Source organism: Puma concolor, chromosome D2 (assembly GCF_028749965.1).
Source record: "Puma concolor isolate L17-30 chromosome D2, mPumCon1.1.hap2, whole genome shotgun sequence".
NCBI classification, from domain to species: Eukaryota; Metazoa; Chordata; class Mammalia; order Carnivora; family Felidae; genus Puma; species Puma concolor.
Genome location: NC_141677.1, coordinates 48,783,799 through 48,808,038, shown reverse-complemented (window position 1 = coordinate 48,808,038; position 24,240 = coordinate 48,783,799). Strand labels below are relative to the sequence as shown.

At 41.6% G+C, this 24,240-nt stretch overlaps 1 protein-coding gene across 4 annotated transcripts in view; it reads right to left on the bottom strand.

Moving 5' to 3' along the window:
* WASHC2A (WASH complex subunit 2A) overlaps positions 1-24,240 on the bottom strand; it is a 63,858-nt gene that overhangs the window by 10,328 nt on the left and 29,290 nt on the right. For all 4 annotated transcript variants that reach the window (XM_086680285.1, XM_086680288.1, XM_086680289.1 and 1 more), the window contains exons 17-23: positions 23,335-23,424; positions 20,015-20,116; positions 18,359-18,490; positions 14,978-15,147; positions 10,244-10,346; positions 4,646-4,798; positions 1,629-1,811 (exon numbers count right to left, since the gene is read on the bottom strand). In XM_086680285.1, coding sequence (XP_086536411.1) covers positions 1,629-1,811; positions 4,646-4,798; positions 10,244-10,346; positions 14,978-15,147; positions 18,359-18,490; positions 20,015-20,116; positions 23,335-23,424 — 933 coding nt within the window. The remainder of the gene's footprint in view (positions 1-1,628; positions 1,812-4,645; positions 4,799-10,243; positions 10,347-14,977; positions 15,148-18,358; positions 18,491-20,014; positions 20,117-23,334; positions 23,425-24,240) is intronic.

Genomic DNA, 24,240 nt, shown 5'->3' with positions numbered 1-24,240 from the left:
CAGTAGCTAAGTTTAAAAGTTTCATGACCATTGGGGCACCTGGGTGGCTCAGCTGGTTAAGCATCCAACTCTTGGTTTCAGCTCAAGGTCACAATCTCACGGTTCAGGCCCCACATCAAGCTCCACACTGGCAGTGTGGAGCCTGCTCGAGATTCTCTCTTTCCCTCTCTCTCTGCCTCCCCCACTCACTTTCTCTGTCTCTCTCAAAAAATGAAGAAACTTAAAAATTAAACAAATACATAAAAATAAATAAATGAGGGGCGCCTGGGTGGCGCAGTCGGTTAAGCGTCCGACTTCAGCCAGGTCACGATCTCGCGGTCCGTGAGTTCGAGCCCCGCGTCGGGCTCTGGGCTGATGGCTCGGAGCCTGGAGCCTGTTTCCGATTCTGTGTCTCCCTCTCTCTCTGCCCCTCCCCCGTTCATGCTCTGTCTCTCTCTGTCCCAAAGATAAATAAAAAACGTTGAAAAAAAAAAAATTAAAAAAAAAAAATAAATAAATGAAAATATTTTTTAAAAAGTTTCATGACCATGAAAATCACAGTACAAAATCACAGAGTAAAAGACTGGAAGAAAATACAGCAAGTAATTCATATTCACTCTGTGTAGCTCTCGTTCACAAACAGGGTTATACTTCTACTGTAATAAAAAATAATAAAACATTTTTTTATAGAAATCAACATGGACCATTTCCTCAGTTTGGTTTACGAAAAGCACTGGCAATATGGCCTGGCACCTGTTTGGGTTTCTTTTTTTTTTAAATATCTCTATTGAGATAAAATTCATACACCATAAAATTCACCTAGTGTGTAATTCAGTGATTTTTAGTATATTCACAGAGTTGTGCAAACACCACCACCAGGTAAGTTTAGAACTTTCCCATTACCCCAAAAGAAACCCCAAACCTATTAGCAGTCACTCTCCATTCTCATCCATCCATTCCCCCAGACCCTGGCAACCACTTCTACTTTGTAGCTCTATGGATTTGCCAATTCAGGACATTCAAATAAATGGAATCATAAAATACGTAGTCCTTTATCACTGGTTTCTTTCTTTCAGCATGTTTTCAAGGTTCATCATGTTGCAGCATGTATCAGTAACTTATTCCTTTTATTGCCAAATATGCCATTTTGAATAGATACACTACATTGTTTACCCACTCATCAACTGATGGACTTTGAGTTCTTTCCATCTTCAGACTATAATAAATAAATATATATATATATATATATATATATATATATATATATATATATATATAAAATAAATATAAATAACGTTGTTAAGAACATTACATTCTAGTTGTGTGTGAATATGTCTTCATTACTCTTGGATATACCCAGGAGTGGAATTGCTGGGCATTGTGGGGGACTCATGTTTAATAATTTCAGGAACTACCAAATTGTTTTCTGAAGTGGCTACACTAATTTACATTCCCAACAGCAACTCAGGAGTATTCTAGTTTCCCCACACCCTCACCCACATGTGGCCATTACAGAAAAAAATCAACAAGTGCTAGTGAAGATGAAGAGAAACCAGAACACTCAAGTAACTCATATGACAGAACTGACACCTTAAAATGAGATTCTTTAACCCTTTCAAAACCCTGAAACTTTATTGCTTTTTGCTCACCTTTCCCACTTCTTTCTTTGGAGCGTGGATGCTATTTTGATCTTCTGTTTTATCTTCTTCCTCATCAAATAAACTAAGAACAGTTTTGGTTCTACTTTTGGTTCCTTTGTCCAAGGGCGATGATGAAGAAAATAAATCAGAATGCTCAACCGACTCCTGAGTAGATATAGTCAAAGGTCCTCCCTGAAAATGGAAACAGTAAAAAAAATAAATAAATAAATAAGTAACATCTAGAAATACAAATTCTACTGAGGGGCCTTCCCAACTCTTCATTAATTCAGTAACTGTGACATTTGCATGTTTCAGGGCACTATAGCTAATCACATTAATCCCAAGTAACAAAATACTAAGGTCAACTCTCAATCATCTACTCCAACAGAGACTCTTACACAGGTAATTCACAGCCAAAGATGATTTTTCCAACCAGTTTAAAGTCACAGGTCCCTCCAGCCTATCAAGAGATATACATATTTACAACCCTGATCTACATCAGTTGCTCATGAGCTATAAATAACTTGCCAGTCACAATGAGAAAGAATGAAATATGGCCCTTTGTAGCAATGTGGACAGAACTGGAGAGTGTTATGCTAAGTGAAATAAGCCATACACAGAAAGACAGATACCATATGTTTTCACTCTTATGTGGATCCTGAGAAACTTAACAGGAACCCATGGGGGAGGAGAAGGAAAAAAAAAAAAGAGAGAGAGGTTGGAGTGGGAGAGAGCCAAAGCATAAGAGACTCTTAAAAAATGAGAACAGGGGTGCCTGGGTGGCTCAGTCGGTTAAGCGTCCGACTTCAGCTCAGGTCACGATCTCGCAGTCCGTGAGTTCGAGCCCTGCGTCGGGCTCTGGACTGATGGCTAAGAGCCTGGAGCCTGCTTCCGGTTCTGTGTCTCCCTCTCTCTCTGACCCTCCCCCGTTCATGCTCTGTCTCTCTCTGTCTCAAAAATAAATAAACGTTAAAAAAAAATTAAAAAAAAAAAAATGAGAACAAACTGAGGGCTGATGGGGGATGGGAGGGAGGGGAGGGTGGGTGATGGGTATTGAAGAGGGCGTCTTTTGGGATTAGCACTGGGTGTTGTATGGAAACCAATTTGACAATAAATTTCATATATTAAAAAAATAAATTAATAAATGTCAAAAAATACATTAAAATTAAAAATAATAATAATAATAATAATTTGCCAGTCACAGAGAAAGCACAAATATCCATCACTAGGAGTGGATCATATTATTTCCTAGTATTTAATTAATACCTAAGTCCCAAGAAGAAACCTGACAAAATTACTTAAATTGTAGAAGGTCACACTGTATTATGCAATTATAAGAACCACTAAAATGATCCTAAAATGTAGCATTTATTCATTCAACAAGTTCCACATTTCAAGTAAGATACCATTGATTTTAAGATCCACTATTACTCTATGAACCACTGAGAAAGAAAAAAACAAGTCTAAAATATGCCACTGATTGTGAAATGCATCCTAATTTGAGTGGTTAAACTGTGAAAACTATGCTTGTTTGAAGAAATATGTAATTTATTTAAGTTTATTTATTTTGAGAGAGACAGAGATAGTGTGAATGGGGAAGGGGCAGAGAGAGAGGGGGAGAGAGAGAGAGAGAGAGAGAGAGAGAGAGAGAGAATCCCAAGCAGGTTCTGAGCTGCCAGTGTAGAGCCTGATGCGGGCCTTGAACCCACAAAGCCGCAAGATAATGACCTGTGCCAAAACCAAGACTTGAACACTTAACTGACTAAGCCACCCAGGCACCCCAGAAGAAATACGTAATTTAAAAGTGCCTAGTATGGGGGTGCCTGGGTGGCTCAGTCGGTTAAGTGGTAACTCTTGATTTCGGCTCAGGTCATGATCTCACAGTTTGTGAGTGTGAGCCCCGTGTCGGGCTCTGCACTGACAGTGTGGATTCTCTGCTTGGGAGAAGCAGACATTCTTGGGATTCTCTCTCTCCTTCTCTCTGCCCCTCCCCTGCTCATGCTCTCCCTCTCTCTCTCAAAGTAAATAAAACTTAAAAAATAAATAAATAAATAAAAATAAAAGTGCCTAGTATGAGTGAGGTAACATGCTAAGTACTACAGATATAGTGATGAGCAAAAGAAACCTGGTCCCAATCCTCAAGGAGCTTACACTCAAGTCAGGGCCAGCAGTACAATAAGCAATTAGAATTCAAGTATGGAAGGGGCTATGACTGGGGTAACTTGGGCTACAGGAACAGAGAACAGGTCCACATAGAAACTACAGGTAGACAATGTCACAGTGTCTCAGGCACAAGTGAAAAATTTGTATCACTGCAGCTCTAAGGAGCCTCAACAGGAAAAGTATATACAATATTCTTCACACAGGTCCTGAAACAGAGGTTAAATGTGAATAGCTGAACACGCAGAGAACAGGAAAGGTTAGAAAAAAAAGAGGTGCACATCACTGACCTCCAGGTGCAGCCAGCAGCCTTTTCACAGGCTCCTGCAGGAGATAACAGACCACCCAGGAGAAGAAAGCAAAGGTTTTAGAAGAGAGATAAATTTCACTTTGCTCTCTAATTCACAGCCAACATCCACTAAATATAAAGGAATGGGAGACTAAAATCTTAAAACTGCCATTTTAATTCAAGTACAAGTGGACAAGTCAGAAAGAGCAAACATGCAGAGAGAAAACCAAAATGAAAAACAAGATGTGGAAGAACACCCTGGAGAGAGAAAGGCAAAACGGACATGGGCACAAGATGACAAAAGACTGTAAAACAGGAGACACGCACATCACCGTGTGCACATTTGCCCAGAAAAGAGACCCAACAGCAAGAACGATGTTGAAGGTTTCCCTGAATGGAGGGATCCAATTTTCTTCTTCAGACTTTTCAGTATTTTCAATATATTCAACAAAGTAGCCATTTATTTTCTGTGGTAGAAAAAGTAAGGGTGTGTGCATTTGTGTGTGGGTGTGTCTGCATTTTACAAAACATGAGAAACAAACACCTCAGAATATAAATGCAAAAAAAAGAAGTCTACCTTTTCTGACTCCTCAACCAAATGAGTGCTCCCCACTGCTGATGAGTCTTTGCCACCATCAACCTTCTTATCCCCAGGTTTCACTCCGAATGGTGCCTCCTTTTCTTCGTCGCTGAACAGCAAAGGTGGTACTTCAGGGACAGTCTCTCTTTTCTACCAAAAGAAGAGCAAATGACATCCTTAAAAACAAAACTGTGGGGGTGCCTGGGTGGCTCAGTCGGTTGAGCACCCAACTCTTGATTTGGGCTCAGGTCATGATCCCAGGGTTGTGGGATCGAGCCTCACATTGGGATGTGCGTGGAGCGTGGAGCCTACTTAAGATTCTCTCTCTCCCACTGCCCTTTCCCCACTTGTGTGCTCGCTTGCTTGCTCTCTCTCTCTCTCTAATTAAAAAAAAAAAGTGTGCTTTACTAGCATGACAACATAAAGAACAAGGTGAAACCACAATCTTCTTGAGGGAGTTAGTGAAATGTGGAGGGAGAGACAGTGCGGGACAGTGAAGGGGGCACAAACAGGGAGAAGCAATAAACGCCACCACCTCACTTATAGACACAGCACTTCACAGCTTCTGCCACGGTAACGCCTGCACCTGTCTCCGTGTGTCCATTCACTTCACAGATACTGCTATTGATTAGAACCTTATGTCTGACTCCCAGATAACCACTAGTCTCTCCTCTCTGCCTCGGTCCTCCCACATTTCAGGTCAATGATGTCATCCAGAGCTGCCTCTGCTAAAAGAAAATACATACCAGATTGCTTCATCTCCCACCCCAAAGCTGCACTATTTGCATTAAGTAAATGCTAAATGTGACTATCAACTAATACCTCATCTTCTCCCTTTGTTTACCTGCATCTTACCAATCTTCCCTATTCCTTTTCTTCTTTTAAGTTTATTTATTTTGAGAGAGAGAGCACAAGCAGATGAGGGGCAGAGAGAAAGAGAGGCAGAATCCCAAGCAGGCTCTCCGCCATCAACACAGAGCCTGATGCAGGGCTTGAACTCACAAACCGTGAGATCACGACCTGAGCCAAGATCAGGAGTCAGACGCTTAACCGACAGAGCCACTCAGGTGCCCTCAATCTTCACTATTCCTTAAACCTTCCGTGAATTTGCACCCTTCCCCACTGTCTGTAGAAGCAAATCCTCATCTTTCAAGCAAGGCCCAGCTTGAGGTCCCCATAAAGGTTTCTCTACCTTCTTCAGTAACTATCAGTTGCTACACTGGTAAGATTATTTATCTGTCTACCTCGATTTTATTTTCTTCTTAACTTACATTAATAGCTATCACATATGTCTGTCTATTCCCTTGAAAGGATAATATAATTCAACAGTGAGTCATGGTGTTTTATACCAAGTAGATGGTCCACACCAGTTTGCGAGCACTTTGCTCAATCTGTCATGTCCCTGATGGGGGAGGCAGGGATTTCAGGGATTAGAAAACTGAGGTTATGTGACTCACCTACAGTTATCAGCATCCTTAGGGAAAGTGATCAAAAATTCTTGAGGAAAAACTATAACTCTATCATACCAACTAGATGAGACGTTATGAGGAAGTAAGCTTTGAAGCAATATCTAAATCAAGTTAGGAAGACAGATTTGGGAAATCGAAGAATGCTCCTTAACTACGAGAGAGAAAAAATTATAAATGAAGTAAAAAATAGAGTAACATTTTTAATTATTGTTAGGAAGAGGTCCTTAAAATGTATCATCAGTTTTAACCTGAAATAAAAGGCTGGAAACCCACAAAGCAATTTCAGAAGAGGTAAGGCAATACTGAAGTGATTAAAGGAAAAACTTTTGGTGGAATGCACTGGGCTCTCTGAAAACCACATACAACTTCAACGCAAACCGGTCAGGGTGAAAAATGAGACTTTAGTATGGCCCCTTAAACCAAGGAAAACGCCACCCAAACTATCGGTTGCAAATCTTCCTAAAGATAAAGCTGACTTCATCTTCATCGTGAAATTAATTTCTTTGACAGGTTTATAACAGAGTCACAGCTAACTTTAAAATATTCAGGATCTCTAAACAAAAAAAAAAAGTGTTTTATACACTGCTGTCTGAAGGGAACTGTATTTCACAAATGGTAAGAATCTGTGTACAGTTTGTTCAGCTACGTGAGATGTAGATCTTTGAGCCTCTGTCTTATTTAACAGTCATAATTACTACAGGTTGAAAGAAGTTTTCCATTTCCATGACCTTTAAAATTTATTAGGTTATTGCTCATTTATCTAGAGAAGAAGTTATTATTTATAATCTACAATGAAAAACCACTCAGATCTCCTGACCCTTTTAACCACGGAACCACTTGATGTCATCTTTAGGGAGGTGCAAGTATGGGTGATTCGAAGAAAAGATCATGAGCACCTCAGAAGCAGCAGGAGGGAGCCCCGGGGCCCAGGGAATATAGCATGTTCCTCCCAATGCTGAAAGCTTCTGGTGTAAGCCATGCACACCCACTTAATGGGAATACGGTGGGGGAAAAAAGTTCCTAAATCATCAACTGACAAGATCCTGGTCTGGGAAGCTTCCATAGGACAAGTTAACAGTTGCACTATGTCTGACAAAATGAAAACTGTTTCCCGATAAGAGAGACAACAACCTTCTCTGGAGTAATCTGGGACAGCAAGAGTCACCTAAAGCACACGGAGAGTGAGGCTGGAAGAGATGAGTCCAGTGTGAATGAGATTACGGGTGGCACCGCAAGCTTAGGCATTTGTGACAAGGACGTGATAGGATCAGGCTGCCTTTAAGAATAGAACCAGAGCAACAGCAAGAAGGGCAGATGAAAGGAAGGAGCATTCGAGGAGAGGCCAGGTAAGAAATTATCTCAGTAGTCAAGGCTAAAGATGACCCGGAAGTTGGGATGGAAAGAGACTTCCCTAGAGGCGCTGGTGTGGCGCAGTGTCCTGATCTTGATCTCGGCTCAAGTCATGATCTCACAGTTAGTGAGTTGCAGCCCCGCACTGGGCTGTGCGCTGATGGCACAGAGCCTTTTTGGGATTCCATCTCTCCTTCTCTCTGCCCTTCTCTCACTTGTGCTCTCTCAAAAAATAAATAAATAAAATAAATAAATACATAAACTTTAAAATAATTTAAAAACTTAAAAAAAAAAAGGGGAGAGAGATCCCTAATAAACAGGAAACAGTGACAATTACTCCATCAAAGGCAAAATAAGTCACACATACCCTGGGACAGCTACACTACGGAATACTGATAGTGGTGAAAAAAGAAGCTAAAGCTTATGGAAATGAAAAATATGTTGCAGGACAAAACAACTTACAGAAAAAGGTACAACATGACCTCATTTAACTAAATAGAGTGAATGCCTGGAAACAGGCCTGAAAGGGCTGACAATGCACTGTTACCAATGACTACTCTGGCAGGAGCATAAGGACTTTGTATTCTCCGTGCATTTTCTAAACCTTTTTAAAGAAGACATCCACATATTACTGCATAATGTAAAATAAACTTGAAACAAAAACTATTTAGGAGGAATGGAAAAACCAAGTATCAGCCTCTAGAAAACAGAAGTTCCAAGGCTCCTTTACGGTCTTATCTCTCCTTCATCAAACCTATGCAGGTAACAGGGACTTGGTCACCCATCACCACGGTGGGAGGAGGAGGGCCTTCCTCATCAAGCATGGGTGGCAGAGTTGCCGTGGTGGCTGCTCCAGCGTAGGAGGGGTCCCACGGGCTCCTACCTTCTTCCTGGTCTTAAGTGTCTTTTTGCCTCTATCACATGCCAGATTTGAATGGCGTGGAGTTGGGAGTCGAAGGCCTGACAGCAGGCTGTGAGTTGGCTTGATTCTTGGCCTTTTAGGCTAACCCAGGTCAGATAAAGGAGTTCTAATCCATGGGGTCTAGCCTAAAAAGTTCCACATTTCCCTTTGGGGCTGTTACAATTGCCAGCTGGCAGTAAAATAGCTGTTTGGCCTCATTTTGTTCTATGTGCACACACTCACATACACCCACTAAGGAATGAGCTGGGGAAAGATGAATGACAGGCCAGGGCAGGATCCCAGTATGCCCAGGTTCCCTGGATAAATATAACATAATGCCAGCTTCCTCTCATTCTTTTTTTTAAATTTTTTTTTTTTCAACGTTTATTTATTTTTGGGATAGAGAGAGACAGAGCATGAACGGGGGAGGGGCAGAGAGAGAGGGAGACACAGAACCGGAAACAGGCTCCAGGCTCTGAGCCATCAGCCCAGAGCCTGACGCGGGGCTCGAACTCACGGACCGCGAGATCGTGACCTGGCTGAAGTCGGACGCTTAACCAACTGTGCCACCCAGGCGCCCCAGTTCCTCTCATTCTTTAATACTCCTTTTTGATATAACTAACATCGAGATTGGCTAAATCTTTAGCTGAGGTGATTGTGGTCATTTAGACCACCACAATGATTGTGATGTCATTTAGATGTACTCACTGGAATCCTTTACACCAGATGCCACTGATGGACTTTTTATTACATACTTTACCTTTTTTATGTTTTTTTAGGGGCACCTGGGTGGCTCATGATCTCACGGTTCATGAGTTCAAGCCCCGCATCAAGCTCTGTGCTGACAGCTCAGAGGCTGGAGCCTGCTTCAGGATTCTGTCTGTCTGTCTCTCTCTCTGCCCCTCCCCTGCTCACTCTCCCTCTCTGTCTTTCTCTCTCTCTCTCTCCCTCCCAAAAATAAATATTAAAAATATATATATTCAATGTTTTTTAGGTTTATTTATGTAGGTAATCTCTAAACCCACCAACATGGGGCTCAAACTCATGACCCTGAGATCAAGAGCCGTGTGCTCTACTGACTAAACCAGCCAGGTGCCCCCTTTACTGTAATTTTTTAAAAATTTTTAACCATGGCAAAAAACAAAATGTGTCATCTTAACCATTTATAATTCAGCAGTGTTAAAAATATTCACATTGTTATGAATATACCACCAATCTCCAGAATTTTTCCATCTTGCAAAACTGAAACTCTGTCCCCTTGAACAATTTCCCATTTCCCTCTCCTGCTAGCCCCTGGCAACCACTAGTTTACTTTCAGCTTCTATGAATTTCACTACTCCAGGTACCTCATGTACGTAGCATCATATACTATTTGTCTTTTTCTGACTGGCTTATTTCACTCAATATAAAGTCTTCGAGGTTCATCCTTGTTCTGGCAGGTACCAGAATTTCCTTCCGTTTTACTGACTGGCTATTCACATAAACCAGGACCAAAGCGTTGGTACTTGAAACATGCTCCTGAAAGGAATAATGTGTGCCTTAACTGACCTGGTCTAATGTTTGCACAATTCCATGCCACTGGGGCTAAGCCTGGCGACCTGCCCAGAACTGCAACAGTGCTCTCCCCTCAGACTTCAGAGACCCACCCCTGATGCTGAAGGGGCTGCAGGACATGAAGGAACCCTTTCCCCCACGCTTTGCACGTGTGCTTCATCAAATACCATAACTAGATGATCTATTTCTAAAACTAGGCAAATAGCTTTTTCTATTAGACTTAGCCCACAAGGTCAGGTTTAGGAGCTGATTCAGGGAAGTATCACTATTCACATAAGATCATGGCAAGGATATTTCCTGGGCCTAGGAGGTCAAGAATACCGTTGTTGTAGGAGGAACAGATGCAGGAGGAGAGCCAAAGAGAGAGCTTCCACTATCGGCATCATCTTCAAAGAGGAGTGACACTCTCTGGGTCTTCTTTTGGCTATACAATCAAGCAAAAGGTGAAATTAAAGGCAAGTATGATTAAAAAATATATATACAATATTCCTTCCAGGCCATACTTACAGGAACCCACCTACCACCAAAACACCCAAGACATCTGCTGACCTTAGGTAGTTGAAAGCAAATGAGAAAAACTTTTGAAGTAGGTGCCATTTGTGTCTAGCAAATCATCAGCCTGTCTCTCATCCTTATGTGGAAGAGTTCAGGGGCCTTCTCTACTTGTCCCTTTGATTCACTGTAGGAGCACTAACTGCTGGCTTTGCAAGTATTTAGTATACGTGCTGCTGAAGCGAGCACTAGCTTTGCAAGTATTTAAAAGCATGTATGGGGATGCTGGGAGGAGAGGTAGGTTTGGAGTAAAAATACTACAAAGATTTGCATTATTCAATCTTACAAGGACCATTAGCTTTCTAGAATTCTCTAGATACACAGAAACGAGATCTCCAGCATTTATTTTCAATAAAGAATATAGTGGGGTTGGGGCGGGTGGGAGCACCTGGCTGGTTCAGTCAGTAGAACATGTGACTCTTGATTCCAGAGTCATGAGCTCAAGCCCCATGTTGGGTGTGGAGCCTACTTAAAAACAAAACAAAACAAAACCAAAAACAGTGTGAAGTTAAAATATTGAGAGAAAGAGAGAGAGAGAATATACTGGGCCCTTTCAGCCACAGCTCTCCTCACCACCTTCCTCTAGCTGGTCTTCACCTACCTTCTCACCTAGATTCTGCCCTGGCTCCACAGAGAAGGTAGCCAATAAACAGAACAAATACTGGGGCGCCTGGGTGGCGCAGTCGGTTAAGCGTCCGACTTCAGCCAGGTCACGATCTCGCGGTCCGTGAGCTCGAGCCCCGCGTCAGGCTCTGGGCTGATGGCTCAGAGCCTGGAGCCTGTTTCCGGTTCTGTGTCTCCCTCTCTCTCTGCCCCTCCCCCGTTCATGCTCTGTCTCTCTCTGTCCCAAAAATAAATAAAAAACGTTGGAAAAAAAAAATTAAAAAACAAAACAAAACAGAACAAATACTGATCAGAGCTTTTAAGGGGCAGATATATGAAAGTGGAGAATCACAGGGAGGCTTAGCACTAGACATGGGGAATCCAGAACAGAAAGCATTCTAACTACTCAAAGGTCAAGTTCCAGTTTTCACTATGTGATAAGGAATCATCCAACTAGCACACTACAGAATTACCAAAGTAATGCAAACTTTAAATTCAATTTTAGCTAGCTAAAAGTAATACTAACATGTTATTTCAGCAAATTGTTTACCATCTATATCTACTTACGTTAGAATATAATTAACTTACACACTAATAAGTATATGTATTATAACCTTTTTTGTAAGTTTAATTATTAGCAAGACACTAGGAAACATATTCATTAGTTTAATACCGACTTCTGCCTATATCTTAAAAAAAAAAACAAAAACAAATACAAAAAAACCTTGATCCTTATCACAGACTAGGGAACAAAACTAACCAAATAGTTGAGTGCACTTAATTGGACGTATACACTAAAGAATGGTTAAACATTAAGACTATACCCTGAATAAGTTATAAAAGCAAAAAGCCAATTTTTAATGACACAGTACGGTAGTATCTAATATACATTTATAGATATACACCAATAAAAATTTGTATAAATTATAACCAAAACAGTTGACTTCTAGATGACGAGCAATCACTATATCAGATGCCTAAAGAATACCAGAAACCAAGGGGCACCTGGGTGGCTCAGTCAGTTAAGCATCCAACTTCGGCTCAGGTCATGATCTTACAGTTTGTGGGTCCGAGCCCCGCATTGGGCCCTGGGCTGACAGCTTGGAGCCTGGAGCCTGCTTTGGATTCTGTCTCCCTCTCTCTCTGCCCCTGTCCTGCTTGAACTCTCTCTCTCAAAAATAAATAAAACACTAAAAAAAAAAAAAAAAAAAAAAAAAAAAAGAATACCAGAAGCCTCATTAAGCAACTATAGCAGGAAAATATCCCATGCATGATTTTCTGAACAAGCAATTTCTTTTTTATTCTTAATGTTTATTTATTTTTGAGAGAGACAGAGTGTGAGCGGGGAAGGGGCAGAGAGAGGAGACACAGAATCTGAATCAGGCTCCAGGCTCTGATCTGTCAGCACAGAGCCCAATGTGGGGCTCAAACTCACAAACTGTGAGATCATGACCTGAGCTAAAGTCAGACACTTAACCAACTAAGCGTGAACAAGTAATTTTTTTTTTAATTAAAAAAAAATTTTAATGTTTATTCATTTTTGAGACAATGCAAGAGACAGAGAGCAAGCAGTGGAGGGGCAGACAGAGGGAGACACAGAATCTGAAGCAGGCTCCAGGCTCTGAACTGTCAGCCCAGAGCCCGACGCGGGGCTCGAACTCAAAATCCGTGAGATCATGACCTCAACCAAAGTCGGATGCTTAACTGACTGAGCCACCCAGGCGCCCCATGAACAAGTAATTTCTAAAAAAACAAAACAAAACACAGCAAAACACCAAACCAACCCACAAAAAATATGTGATGACAGATTCTGAAGGTAAGCTACAGAAAACTAGTTAGCTCTCTGGCCAGAGCTCTAATAGGAAACAACAGCCAGTCCTTAACGTTGGCTCTCACTCCACATACTCAGCAACTGCTGGTTAAGTTTGGCCCTCCCATGGAGATCTGTCCTCAGAAGAAAAATATGCTGCTCAGCGAACTAGGGTGTTTCTCATTATAAATAACAGGTTAAGTATTTTGATTTATTTGAAAGGTACAGACATGAGAAAACATTCAGATAACCACAGGGCCTATTGCCTAAACCAGGACATTTCTGAAAGTGAAAGGGAAATTATTATTAGTCGTCATGCTGGAATGGCAGGCACAAACCAGGGCTGTCCAGGCAAGCCAGGACACCTAAGTGCCCAGCTAACCAGGCAGTATTTCACAACTCTGTTAAAGTCACAGAGCTTCTTTCTGTTTTCAGAATGGTTTTGAGATATAATTTACAAACCATAAAATCTACCCCTTTATAATATGCACTTCACTGGTTTTTAGTATAGTTACAGAGTTGTGCAACCATCACCACAATCTAGGTTCACAGTATTTCCATCAATCCAAAATGATGCCTCATGCCTGTTAACAGACTCAATTCTCCTCCCCCCAGGCAAACACTAATTTACTTTCTGTCTCCATAGATTTATCTGTTCTGGACATTATATGCAAAGGGAACCATGCATGTGGTCCTCTGTGACTGGCTGCTTTCAATTAACACGATATGTAAGGTTCAACTATGTTGTAGCATGTATCAATACTTTATTCCTTCTTATTGCTGAGTCAGAGTTCACTGTATGGATAGAACATATTTTCTGCATCCTGTCGTCAGTTGATGGGATGTTTGGCTTATTTCCACTTTCTGGCTTCCACGAATAATGCTACAATGAACAATCATATATAAGTGCTTGTGTGGACATGTTTTCATTTCTCTTGAGCATCTACCCAAGAATGAAATTAAGTCCTAGAGTAACTCCGTATTTAACTTTTGAAGGAACTGCTGGACTATTCCCCAAAGTGGCACCATTTTACATTCCCACTAGCATTGTGTGAGGGCTCCAATTCTTCCACCGTCGCAGACTATGAGTCTGGAGTTCTCTCTGGTCCAGCAAGAGAGCGGACGCAGAATTCAATATGAGAGAGGCTGATGTCCGGGAGGAGACACGAGCCCTGACAGGGGTTTTGTCTCTGTATTTATTGAGTTCACAAGATATTACCCACGTGGTGAACGTGAAGAAAAAAAGATCTTACACACAGAGACGTGGAGAAAACAATCAGAAGTAATCATTAACTTGTGTGTATAAGAAGCAAAGGGTCTGGGGGACAAGTGGAGTTTGTGATCAAGGTACAACAGTATATTGGAGTCAGATGGAAAGTAATTTCCTACAGGCAATATAACAAGTTACTCGTGATCCCATTACAATAACTTGCTAGCTAACCTCAGGTGCTTTTGCCCTTGGTGACGGTTTTCCGCCCTAAGCTGTAAATAGAACCTATTTCCCCACATTCCACATCCCCTCCTACACTTGCTATTGTCTGTAAAGCAACATGTTACAACACCAATACAGCCCATGCTCAGTCTATGAAATATCCTGCTGGCTTTAGTTCAAGTATTCATGTGGACACCACCTAGATCAGCTAAGAATCACCAGCCACTGGTGTGACAAAGCACCACTCTGCAAAGAATCATCCTCCTAACAGGATGTTTTTCAATGCTGAGCAGATTTCCATTCAAATGAGAAACTTAAGTAACCCAGACCAAACTTTACATTCTACAGGGCATCTCAGAGGAAAAACAAAAACAAAAGATAACAAGCTGCACTTAAATCCCTAACAAACTAAGAAAAATAATATTTAGGGGTTAAAAAAATAATTAAAAGAAATTAGGTAAATCTGCTAACAAAAAAATTTCCCAGTATTGGGGGGAAATACCTTACAAGTGAAAATCAAACACATTCTCCTTTGTATAACTACTAGGTAATGAATAATCATGATGTCACCCCCAAATAACTAACATCTTATGTATCAAATACCTTTACTTATTACCACAGACACTGGCTAAATGATTTCTTACAATGACTACCTTACCTGTCCTTAGCAACAGCAAACAGATCATCTTCATCATCCTCCTCAAAGAGGCTGGTCTTTTTCACAGCCTTAGCCTCCTGCTCCTGATTGGTCCCAGAGCCCCTTAGTTCTCCTTTAGATCTGTTGTCAGACGCTGAGTTCATCTGTGAATCAGTAACATTCCACTGATCCTTAAAATATAAAATATATATTAAAACCCAGTGACCATTCAGACGAAGGAACCTGGAAATAAAATAAAATTTAAGTTCCATTAAATTGTATTTACACTAAATACTTAATCAAGTACATCACTCTTGAAGAGAACTCATGACTGGGACTTTCCCTCTGAACTCAAATCTAGACAGCTGGGTTCTTTGACCTCGCAAACTTTCTGCCTTCCTCCTCCATCACTACACTACGTTTCTCCCCTCTATGGTCCTATTCTGGGTTAGGAAAAGGGACATTGTCTACCCTTAGGAGATTCAAAATTATTTATAAAGAAATTGAGAAGACGAATGTCAAAAAAAAAAAATCAAGAGCACTCAACTTTGGAGGAAAATTATACATTTCGATTCAAAAATCCTGAAGCAAGCTGGACAAAAATGTATAGAACACTCACGCAATGCACATATAAACAAGACACAATGAAAGATGCTGGTGATCCCTTCCATCAACAAAAGTCTGAAATTGACCTTTAGAAAGCATTTAGGGGAACCCCACTTGGCTATGCTCTCACCTCTTGGAACTCCTGAACACTTACATAAGTGGTCCTTTGGTCTCTATACAGTCTAGAGCTTCTCCAATCAAAGTGGGGTCCACAACCAGCAGGATGTGTCATACAGAATTCTGGTTTGATCCCAGACTTTCTGAATCAGAACCTGCATTTGTTAACAGGATGCCCAGGTGATTTCTTCACATGTTATGGTCTGAGAAGTGCTCCTCTAGGGCAGTAAGGCTCAAGAGTGACTATACACTGGAACTCCCAGGAGAACTTTAGAAAATTCCAAGGACAGACCATCTGCCAAACTACTTAATTCAGAATCTCCAGCCCTGGAATTCAGTAAGAGTACTCTTTAAAGTTCTCCAGCCGATTCCAATGGGTAGCCAAGATTGAGAATCACTGTTCTAGAACACTGGGTATCTTTACTCAGCTAAGTACTGTTGCTCCCAGCTTTAGCTAATATGGTTGACCCCTGAACAACACGGGTTTGAAATGCACATGGATTCTTTTCAATAAATATATGTACAGTATCATTAATGTATTTCCCTTCCTTATGATTTTAACGTTTTATTTCCTCTAGCTTACTTTATTTTAGGTATAGAATATATGATACATAAAACATGTAAAATATGTGTTAACCAACTGTCTACATTATTGGTAAGGATTTTGGTCAACAGCAGACTATTTATTAGTAGTTAAGTTTCTGGAGAGTCCAAAGTTATATGTCAATTTTCAACTGCACAGGAAGTCAGTACCCCTAAATTCCCACGTTGTTCAAAAGTCAATTTTGTTTTCATTTTCCCTAAATCATTATAATACTGCGGTAGGAAAATTTCCACTTATGGTTGCCCATTACTATAGGGAGAACAACGACTAACAATGCTAGGAAGAAAAAAATAGAAAATCCATGATAAATTCTGTTGGAATAGAAAAAGCAAATTATGTTGTGTCATTTTAAATTACTTCCAATAAAAAACATTCATATAGCTACAGTTTCTCCATCCACATCATACCCTCATAATTTTCTTACAATGTTAAAATAAAGAAGAGCAATTATTGTAATGCAAGAAGATTTTTAGTATTTTTTAATTTATTTTTGAAAGAGAAAACATACATACAAGCAGGGAAGGCACAGAGAGAGATGGGGACAGAGGATCTGAAGCAGGCTCTGTGCTGACCAGAGAGAGCCCGACGTGGGGCTCGAACTCACGAACCGTGAGATCATGACCTGAGTGAAGTCGGACGCTCAACCAACTGAGCCACCCAAGCACCCCAGGGAGATTTGTAATGCTCAGGGTTTTGTTTTGTTTTTTTAATTTTTAAAAATGTTTTATTTATTTTTGAGAGAGAAAGCATGGGGTTGGAAGGGACAGAAAGGGGAGGGGGGGACAGAGGATCCAAAGCGGGCTCTGCACTGATAGCAGCAAGCTCAATGCAGGGCTTGAACTCACAAACCGTGAGATCATGACCTGAACCAAAGTCAGATACTCAACAAAATAAGCCATCCAGATGCCCCAAATGCTCAGGGTTTTCAAAGTCTTTTTCTGTACAGCTAAATTAGCAGCTAAACCCTATTCCCTAGTGGCTTTGCTAACTTGTATCTAGATAGCAAATGAAAATATTAAGACTCATATGAAAGGGGGGCGGGTGCCTAAGTAGCTCAGTCGGTTAAGCATCTGACCTCGCCTCAGGTCATGATCTCGCGGTTTGTGGATGTGAACCCCATTTTGGGTTCAGTGCTGACAGCTCAGAGCCTGCAGCCTGCTTCGGATTCTGTCTCTCTCTCTTTCTCTGCCCCTCCCCCTCTTGTGTTCTGTTATCTCTCTCGCAAAAATAAACACTAAAAAAAAATAAATAAAAAAAAAAGACTCATAAAAAAGAAGTCAAGCTTGCATAAATATTACATGTCTAGCTACAATTCTTGATTAATGAAACATAAGGATCATTTAACAATATAAAATAAGGCCTAGGGGTGCCTGGGTGGCTCAGTCAGTTAAGCATACAACTCTTGATCTTGGCTCAGGTCATGATCTTACGGTTCATGAGATTGAGCCCTATGTTGGGCTCTGTGCTGACAGCATGGAGCCTGCTTAGGATTCTCTCTCTCCCTCTCTCTCTCTCTCTGCCATTCTCTTGCATGTGCGTGCACTTTCTCTCTCAAAAATAAATTTAAAAAGTTTTTAAATAAAATAAAATAAGGCCTAACTCATGTGAATTAGCATATGTTATAATTTGAGGGGCATACTTATTTTATTCTCAACTGTCATGAAAACATTAACCTTTAAATACCTTTCTTCCAGAAAAAGAAGAGACAGTTTTGTGAACATAGTCTTTGGTAACTGAACTTCACTGGATATAAAACAGGTAGAAAAAGAAAATATTTAGCAGCTGTAACCTTTTTTTTTTTCAATGTTTATTTATTTATGAGAGACAAAGAGAGATAGCACACGAGTTGGGAAGGGGCTGAGAGAGAAGGAGGCACAGATTCTAAAGCAGGCTCCAGGCTCTGAGCTGTCAGCACAGAGGCCAATGCAGGGCTCGAACCCACAAACCTTGAGATCATGACCTGAGCTGAAGTCAGACACTTAACGCTTAATCACCCAGGCGTCCCAGGATAGCTGTAACTCTTAAATCCCATCAAACAACTTCCTGCTCTTCTCCAGGAGAAACTTGCAACCCACCTCCTCATCACTGCTGAACAGTAAGGCAGATGCTTTCTTTCTGGAGGGCTCAGAAGGCTTTGCTTTCTCTTGGCTCTGAGTTAGAAGAGAAGATGTCTGCTTCTTAGCAGCTGTTGCCCCAAAAAGATTATCCTAGAAAAACAAATGACAGAAGAGTATGACAACTTCATACACATAAAACAAAACACTTCGATCTTCCATGTCAAATTGTTAGAGAATAAATCTCTAGTCAGGTACAGAATATGTATAACACCTTGGAGAGAAAAAAAAAATCACAAAATGCCAGTAAATCCCACTTCTCTCTTATGTATATCCCTAAAATAACAGTCTACTATCTTCTCTCACTGTATTCTCCATTCACAGAAGGGAAACAGACCACATGGAACTCAAAGGCAAAACACTTGGGAAGGAGCAGGAGGAGGGTAACTTGAGGATAAGAACACAGAACGAGGAAGAAATCCGGCCCCACTCAGGCCCGCTGTGGGTGGGCCCTGTATGTTCACTAGGGAGACCAGTACAACCCGTGTGGCAGCCAACAACTTGGACCTTTCTATGAATTAGAAACCAGAGCAATGGATTATTAACAATAAAGAGAAATAGGGAGCTCTTTCCACTCTTCCATACCTACCGAAGTCACACACCTGGGACAGAGGGAAGGCATGACTTGTGTTTCTGGTTAATTTTAAAAAGACAACACAAACTTAAGAAATAATTTACCAGATATAATCACTGGCCTACTGAAGAGTTGATTCTCATAGGTTGAATGGCATTTGCCAAGTTTTGTATAGTCAGGTATTCCCAAAGTATCTATTAAGGTATTTTCACTAAGGTAATAGAAACAAAATCATCAGAGGGCCTGAACCCAAGTTAGAAGAACACTCTCAACAATATACTACAGCAGGTGAATAATCCTGATATGTAAAAATTCAATGAAAGGAGCCTTTAAGCAGGGTAGAGTATGGGAAAATAAGGAAAGGACGTGCCAAAAATGAACTGGCATCCGATGGGGATACTAACGGCAAGAGCTAATATTTCCGATGTGCCAGGTACAGTGTCAAGAGCTGTACATTAGTTGTGTCGGCTGCTACAATGACCCTATACTCTATTAAGCTATATTAGGTTCAGGAGGTTGAAGTTACTTGCCCAAGGTCCCTGATTTGCAAGTGAAAGCAGGGGTCTGGTGCCAAAGCCTATGAGCTTGGCCACGGCCCAGTACTGCGTAAGAGGGAAGATTTGGTTTGTCTTCCCTCTTATTTCTTTCCCCCACTTTGCACTCTCATGCAGGGCAGGAAAGAAAAAGGTGAGGACATGGCCATCTTCTCCTATTCCTGCTTTGTCCAAGACGCTGTGGATCGCTGTGTATAACAAAGATCCATCCTCTATATTTCTTACAGGTAGATTTTTAAAATGAAATCTACAAAGCCTTCCACAAGAGCTGGGCCAAGAATCTAATGTCCTGCCCATCGTACAGCTAAGAGGACTCAAGGAAGGAATCACTGAGACAAAAGCTAAATATTTTTGTTATGTGAGCCTCAGATAGTTTGCCTCCCTATCACCTTGTTCTACTGTATGAGCCTCTGACTAGAAATCTACATCAGCAATGGTTTTCTACTCCTCAAAAACTTATTTATCTTGCGCTACAGTAACAATGTTTACCTCTTCATCTTCATCATCAAAAAGCGAGACCGACGTGGGGAGTTTGCTAGGCAGGAGAGATGCCTCTTTTGACTTACTCACATTTTGTGAAGAAAACAAATCCTGTTGGATCAAGATTAAAGTTCCTGGTTAACAAGACAGACCACATTCTTTGAAGTATCAATTAAACATAAAACACTGAAGACTATAATATAATGGCTGCGTGAGTCTAGGTCTCCTCGTGACAGAGAAAGTGGCTGAGAACACGTGTCAGTTTCTCCTAGCAGAGTGCAGCACAGAACCCACATGTGAGAAAGAAGATGCCACCATAGAACTCCAGGTGGCCTCACTGGAGGTTTCTATACTCCCACGTGGACATTTTCCAATCAATCTCTTATTGTGCTAAAAAAGTAGCAAAGACTTCCTTTTTTTGTCCTAAGAATCAGAATGATGAAACAGATTCAATACTGGAAATAGAGACTAGATTCCCAAATTACTGGATTTAGGACTTTGTTTTATTTACTAACACCCTCTTCTCCTCTGAGAAGAGTATTATACTGTTTCTTTCAAATAAATACGAATTCATATTTTATTTTAAAATGTTTGGTATTCTACTTGAACTATAGCTAAGAGATGTTGCAAAAGATCTGGTAGACTCTAAAAAACTTCCAAAATGTGATGGTGTCAGCCTATGATACAAATTGAGCTGCATGAATTAGAAACATAAAATGGGACACCTATTCCCTTAGGACAGGAACGTGAATACACAAGAGCCAGACAATTAAATAGCACAAGAACATAGTTTCTAAGACCTCTCTGGATAATTTCTTTTTATTATGGAATCCACATCTACTCTCAAACATAGACCTAAAGATTTCATTAACTGAGAAGAACTCTTCTCGGCCCAATGGATTCGCCTGGACCCCATGGAGTTCCACGGGTTGGCTGAGGTAAAGAAACCACATAGGGGGAGCTACAGGCTCCCACGCCTCTCCTGCATTTTACACACTAGCAAGATTGCATTTCAGGAAAGATTTCACTGCACTGCTTCACTTTTTCTTGCCCAGGCACTCTGATAGTACCCAATAAAGACAATCTATGACTGTGTACATGGGACAAAGGCTTTGGTGGTGGTTATGAAACCTGTCTGCAAATTCTTTTATACTCCTGCCATCAACAAGTGGAGTCTGCATTCCTGCTCTTAAACCCTGGAGGGCCTTTGTGACTGCCTCAATAATGCTGCCATCCAGGGCTCGGTTACAAAAAGCCACACAGCCTCTGCACAGCTCTCCGGGGAATCTCACTTTGAAGCCCTGCGCCACCTCTGAGAACCCACCTTCCCTGAAGCTGCCATGCTAGGAGACCACATAGAGATAGAGAGGGGTGCCCCGAGAGCCCCAGCTGTCTGAGTCTTTCTCACCCAGGTACCAGACCTATGAGGATTCTCAGCCCACCCACCTTCAGACTGGAAACATGTGAGAGACCCTAAGTGAAAAGCGCCTAGCTGAACCCAGTCCACTTCTAGAACCGTAAGAGATCATAAAACTTAATGGGGTTGTCAGCTACTAAGTTTTGGAGTGATTTATCTCACAGTAATAAGGAACTGGAACACCTTTTAAGTCACGGAAATTGCTCACATTTGGTTTCTTCATGTAATCAACAACTATTTGTTGGCTTCTCAACTGCCAAGCACTAGTCTAGGTGTATGAGGAGGAAACAAAATGCCCTGCCCTCATGCAGATCATTCTAGCTTATTCTCAGCTTATCTGAGATAACCCACAAGCACACAAGAAGTGTCACACGGCAACATATACTGTGAAGCACAGAACAGAAGAGAGGGCAAGGAGTGCAGCGTGGCACATGCTAGCAGGTTTGTAATCATGCAAATGGCCATCGGGGGAGACCTCAAAAAAGAACTATAGAAAGTAAGGAAGCAAGGCGTCCAGTTTCTGGGAACAGCACTCCCAGAGGGCAGAGGTCAGTGTGGTTGTGCTTGATGAGCAGGAGGCTGGGAGTGTGGATGAGACCAGAGTGTGAGGCCCCAACATGCCGTGCCAATGGGTCAGGAGTTTGGCTTAACTGGAGTCTGGTTAATTCCTATCTTCTGTACACTGCCGTCAATGAAATATAAGCCTCACAGGTTTTATTTACATCACTGGCAATCACTCCACTTCCAAAGATTTGTTCGTCCATCCTAGCTGTTAGTGCAAAGTAATCGTAAGAGCTTACACCAGAGTTTACAATTTCCTGAAATTACACGTAAATTTCTGCCGTGTCCACATATTTTTCTATGAAGAGGATTTGTTACATTCTCAGACAGGTCTCTGATCCCCTACAGGCCTAGCCTAAAATTCGTTCTCCAAGAACCTAGGCCTGTGAGAGTCAGATAAAGCAGTGACACTTCTGAGAGCTGATGCTGTTCCATGGAAAGATGTTTCTAGGCGGGAGCCTGTGAGGACCGAGGCTGGCAGCAAGCACTGCCCGCCCACACTGTTCCTGGTCATAAGAGGCTATGCCAGAATACATAACACTATGGCACTACGCCCACTACTCAGTGAGACTACTGAAAAGAAAATGGTATGTCGATTCCTGTTAAAAGCATCTCACTCATTGTGGATCAACAAAGAGCCTTCAATTTGAGCCTCCTGAACAGAGTATTTTCCTCCCATGAGATGTACTGGATTCAACACCCTTAAGAGTGAAAAGCATCACTCTAAACATGAGTTTTCAAGATATTAATTTCAGGGGCGCCTGGGTGGCTCAGTCGGTTAAGCAGCCGACTTCGGCTTGGGTCATGATCTCGTGGTCCGTGAGTTCGAGCCCCGCGTCGGGCTCTGTGCTGACAGCTCAGAGCCTGGAGCCTGTTTCAGATTCTGTGTCTCCCTCTCCCTGACCCTCCCCCGTTCATGCTTTGTCTCTCTCTGTCTCAAAAATAAATAAACGTTAAAAAAAAAAAAAAAAAAACTAAAAAAAAAATTAAAAAAAAAAGATATTAATTTCAAAGAAAGAATTACAATACTTAATAAAACGTCTTACACATCAACTGACAGAATCGTCATTTAGAAATAGTTTCAGGGCACCTGGGTGGCTCAGTTGGTTCAATGTCCAATGTCAGCTCAGGTCATGATCTCACGGTGTGTGAGTTCGAGCCCCGCATTGGGCTCTGTGCTGGCAGCTCAGAGCCTGGAGCCTGCTTCAGATTCTGTGTCTCCCTTTCTCTCCCTCTGTCCCTCCCCTACTTGTGCTGTCTCTCAAAAACAATAAATGTTAAGAAAAAAAAAATAATTTCTAATGTCATACCCAAGGACTAATTCCCAGAACTAAGAAAGAGAATTCCTTACCTCAGAGTCCTCTTCGTCTGAAAATAAACCTTTTTGAGTCTTCTTTGTTTCTGACAAGGGCTTGGGACTTTTGGTGGAAGGTTGGGTAACCTTTGATGGGAAAAAAAAACAAAAACAAAAACCTGAGAGTTAACAAATAAGAGAACCGGAAAGGAGGGTTTATTCACACGTTCACGTAGAAAACACTCTGAGTCTCTGCTAGGATAAAGCACTAGGCCGTATGCCAAGGGAAAAACGATGCTGCGGACCTAAAACATGTATCAAATTTGTACAAAGAATTAATGCAAAAGAAGTTTCACAAGAAAGAATTTAAAAACTGGTATAAGTTAGGAAAGAAGACAGAAATAGCTCCCTGATAAATCTTTCAGGACAAAGCCTGGGTGCAGGAGATAGTACAGGCACGGACACTGCAGACAGAGGGAACCACATGAGAAGAGAAGAACAAGTTGAGACAGAGGGCACATCTGTTGGATCAACAGACTGTGATAGAACAGACTGCCTACCTACAGTGCGCAAATGGCACATGTATGATTGGAGCCAACATAGGAAGGTAGGCCACCCTAGGAGCCTGCTGGGCTCTGAATGCTGGGACCTAGGTGGTCAGCAGTGGGAAGGTGAGGGTTTCACGGTGAGGACACACAAGATGTGCTTTAGAAAGAGGATGGATCATGGGGCGCCTGGGTGGCGCAGTCAGTTAAGCGTCCGACTTCAGCCAGGTCACGATCTCGCGGTCCGTGAGTTCGAGCCCCGTGTCAGGCTCTGGGCTGATGGCTCAGAGCCTGGAGCCTGTTTCCGATTCTGTGTCTCCCTCTCTCTCTGCCCCTCCCCCGTTCATGCTCTGTCTCTCTCTGTCCCAAAAATAAATAAACCTTAGAAAAAAAAAAAAGAAAGAGGATGGATCAGGGT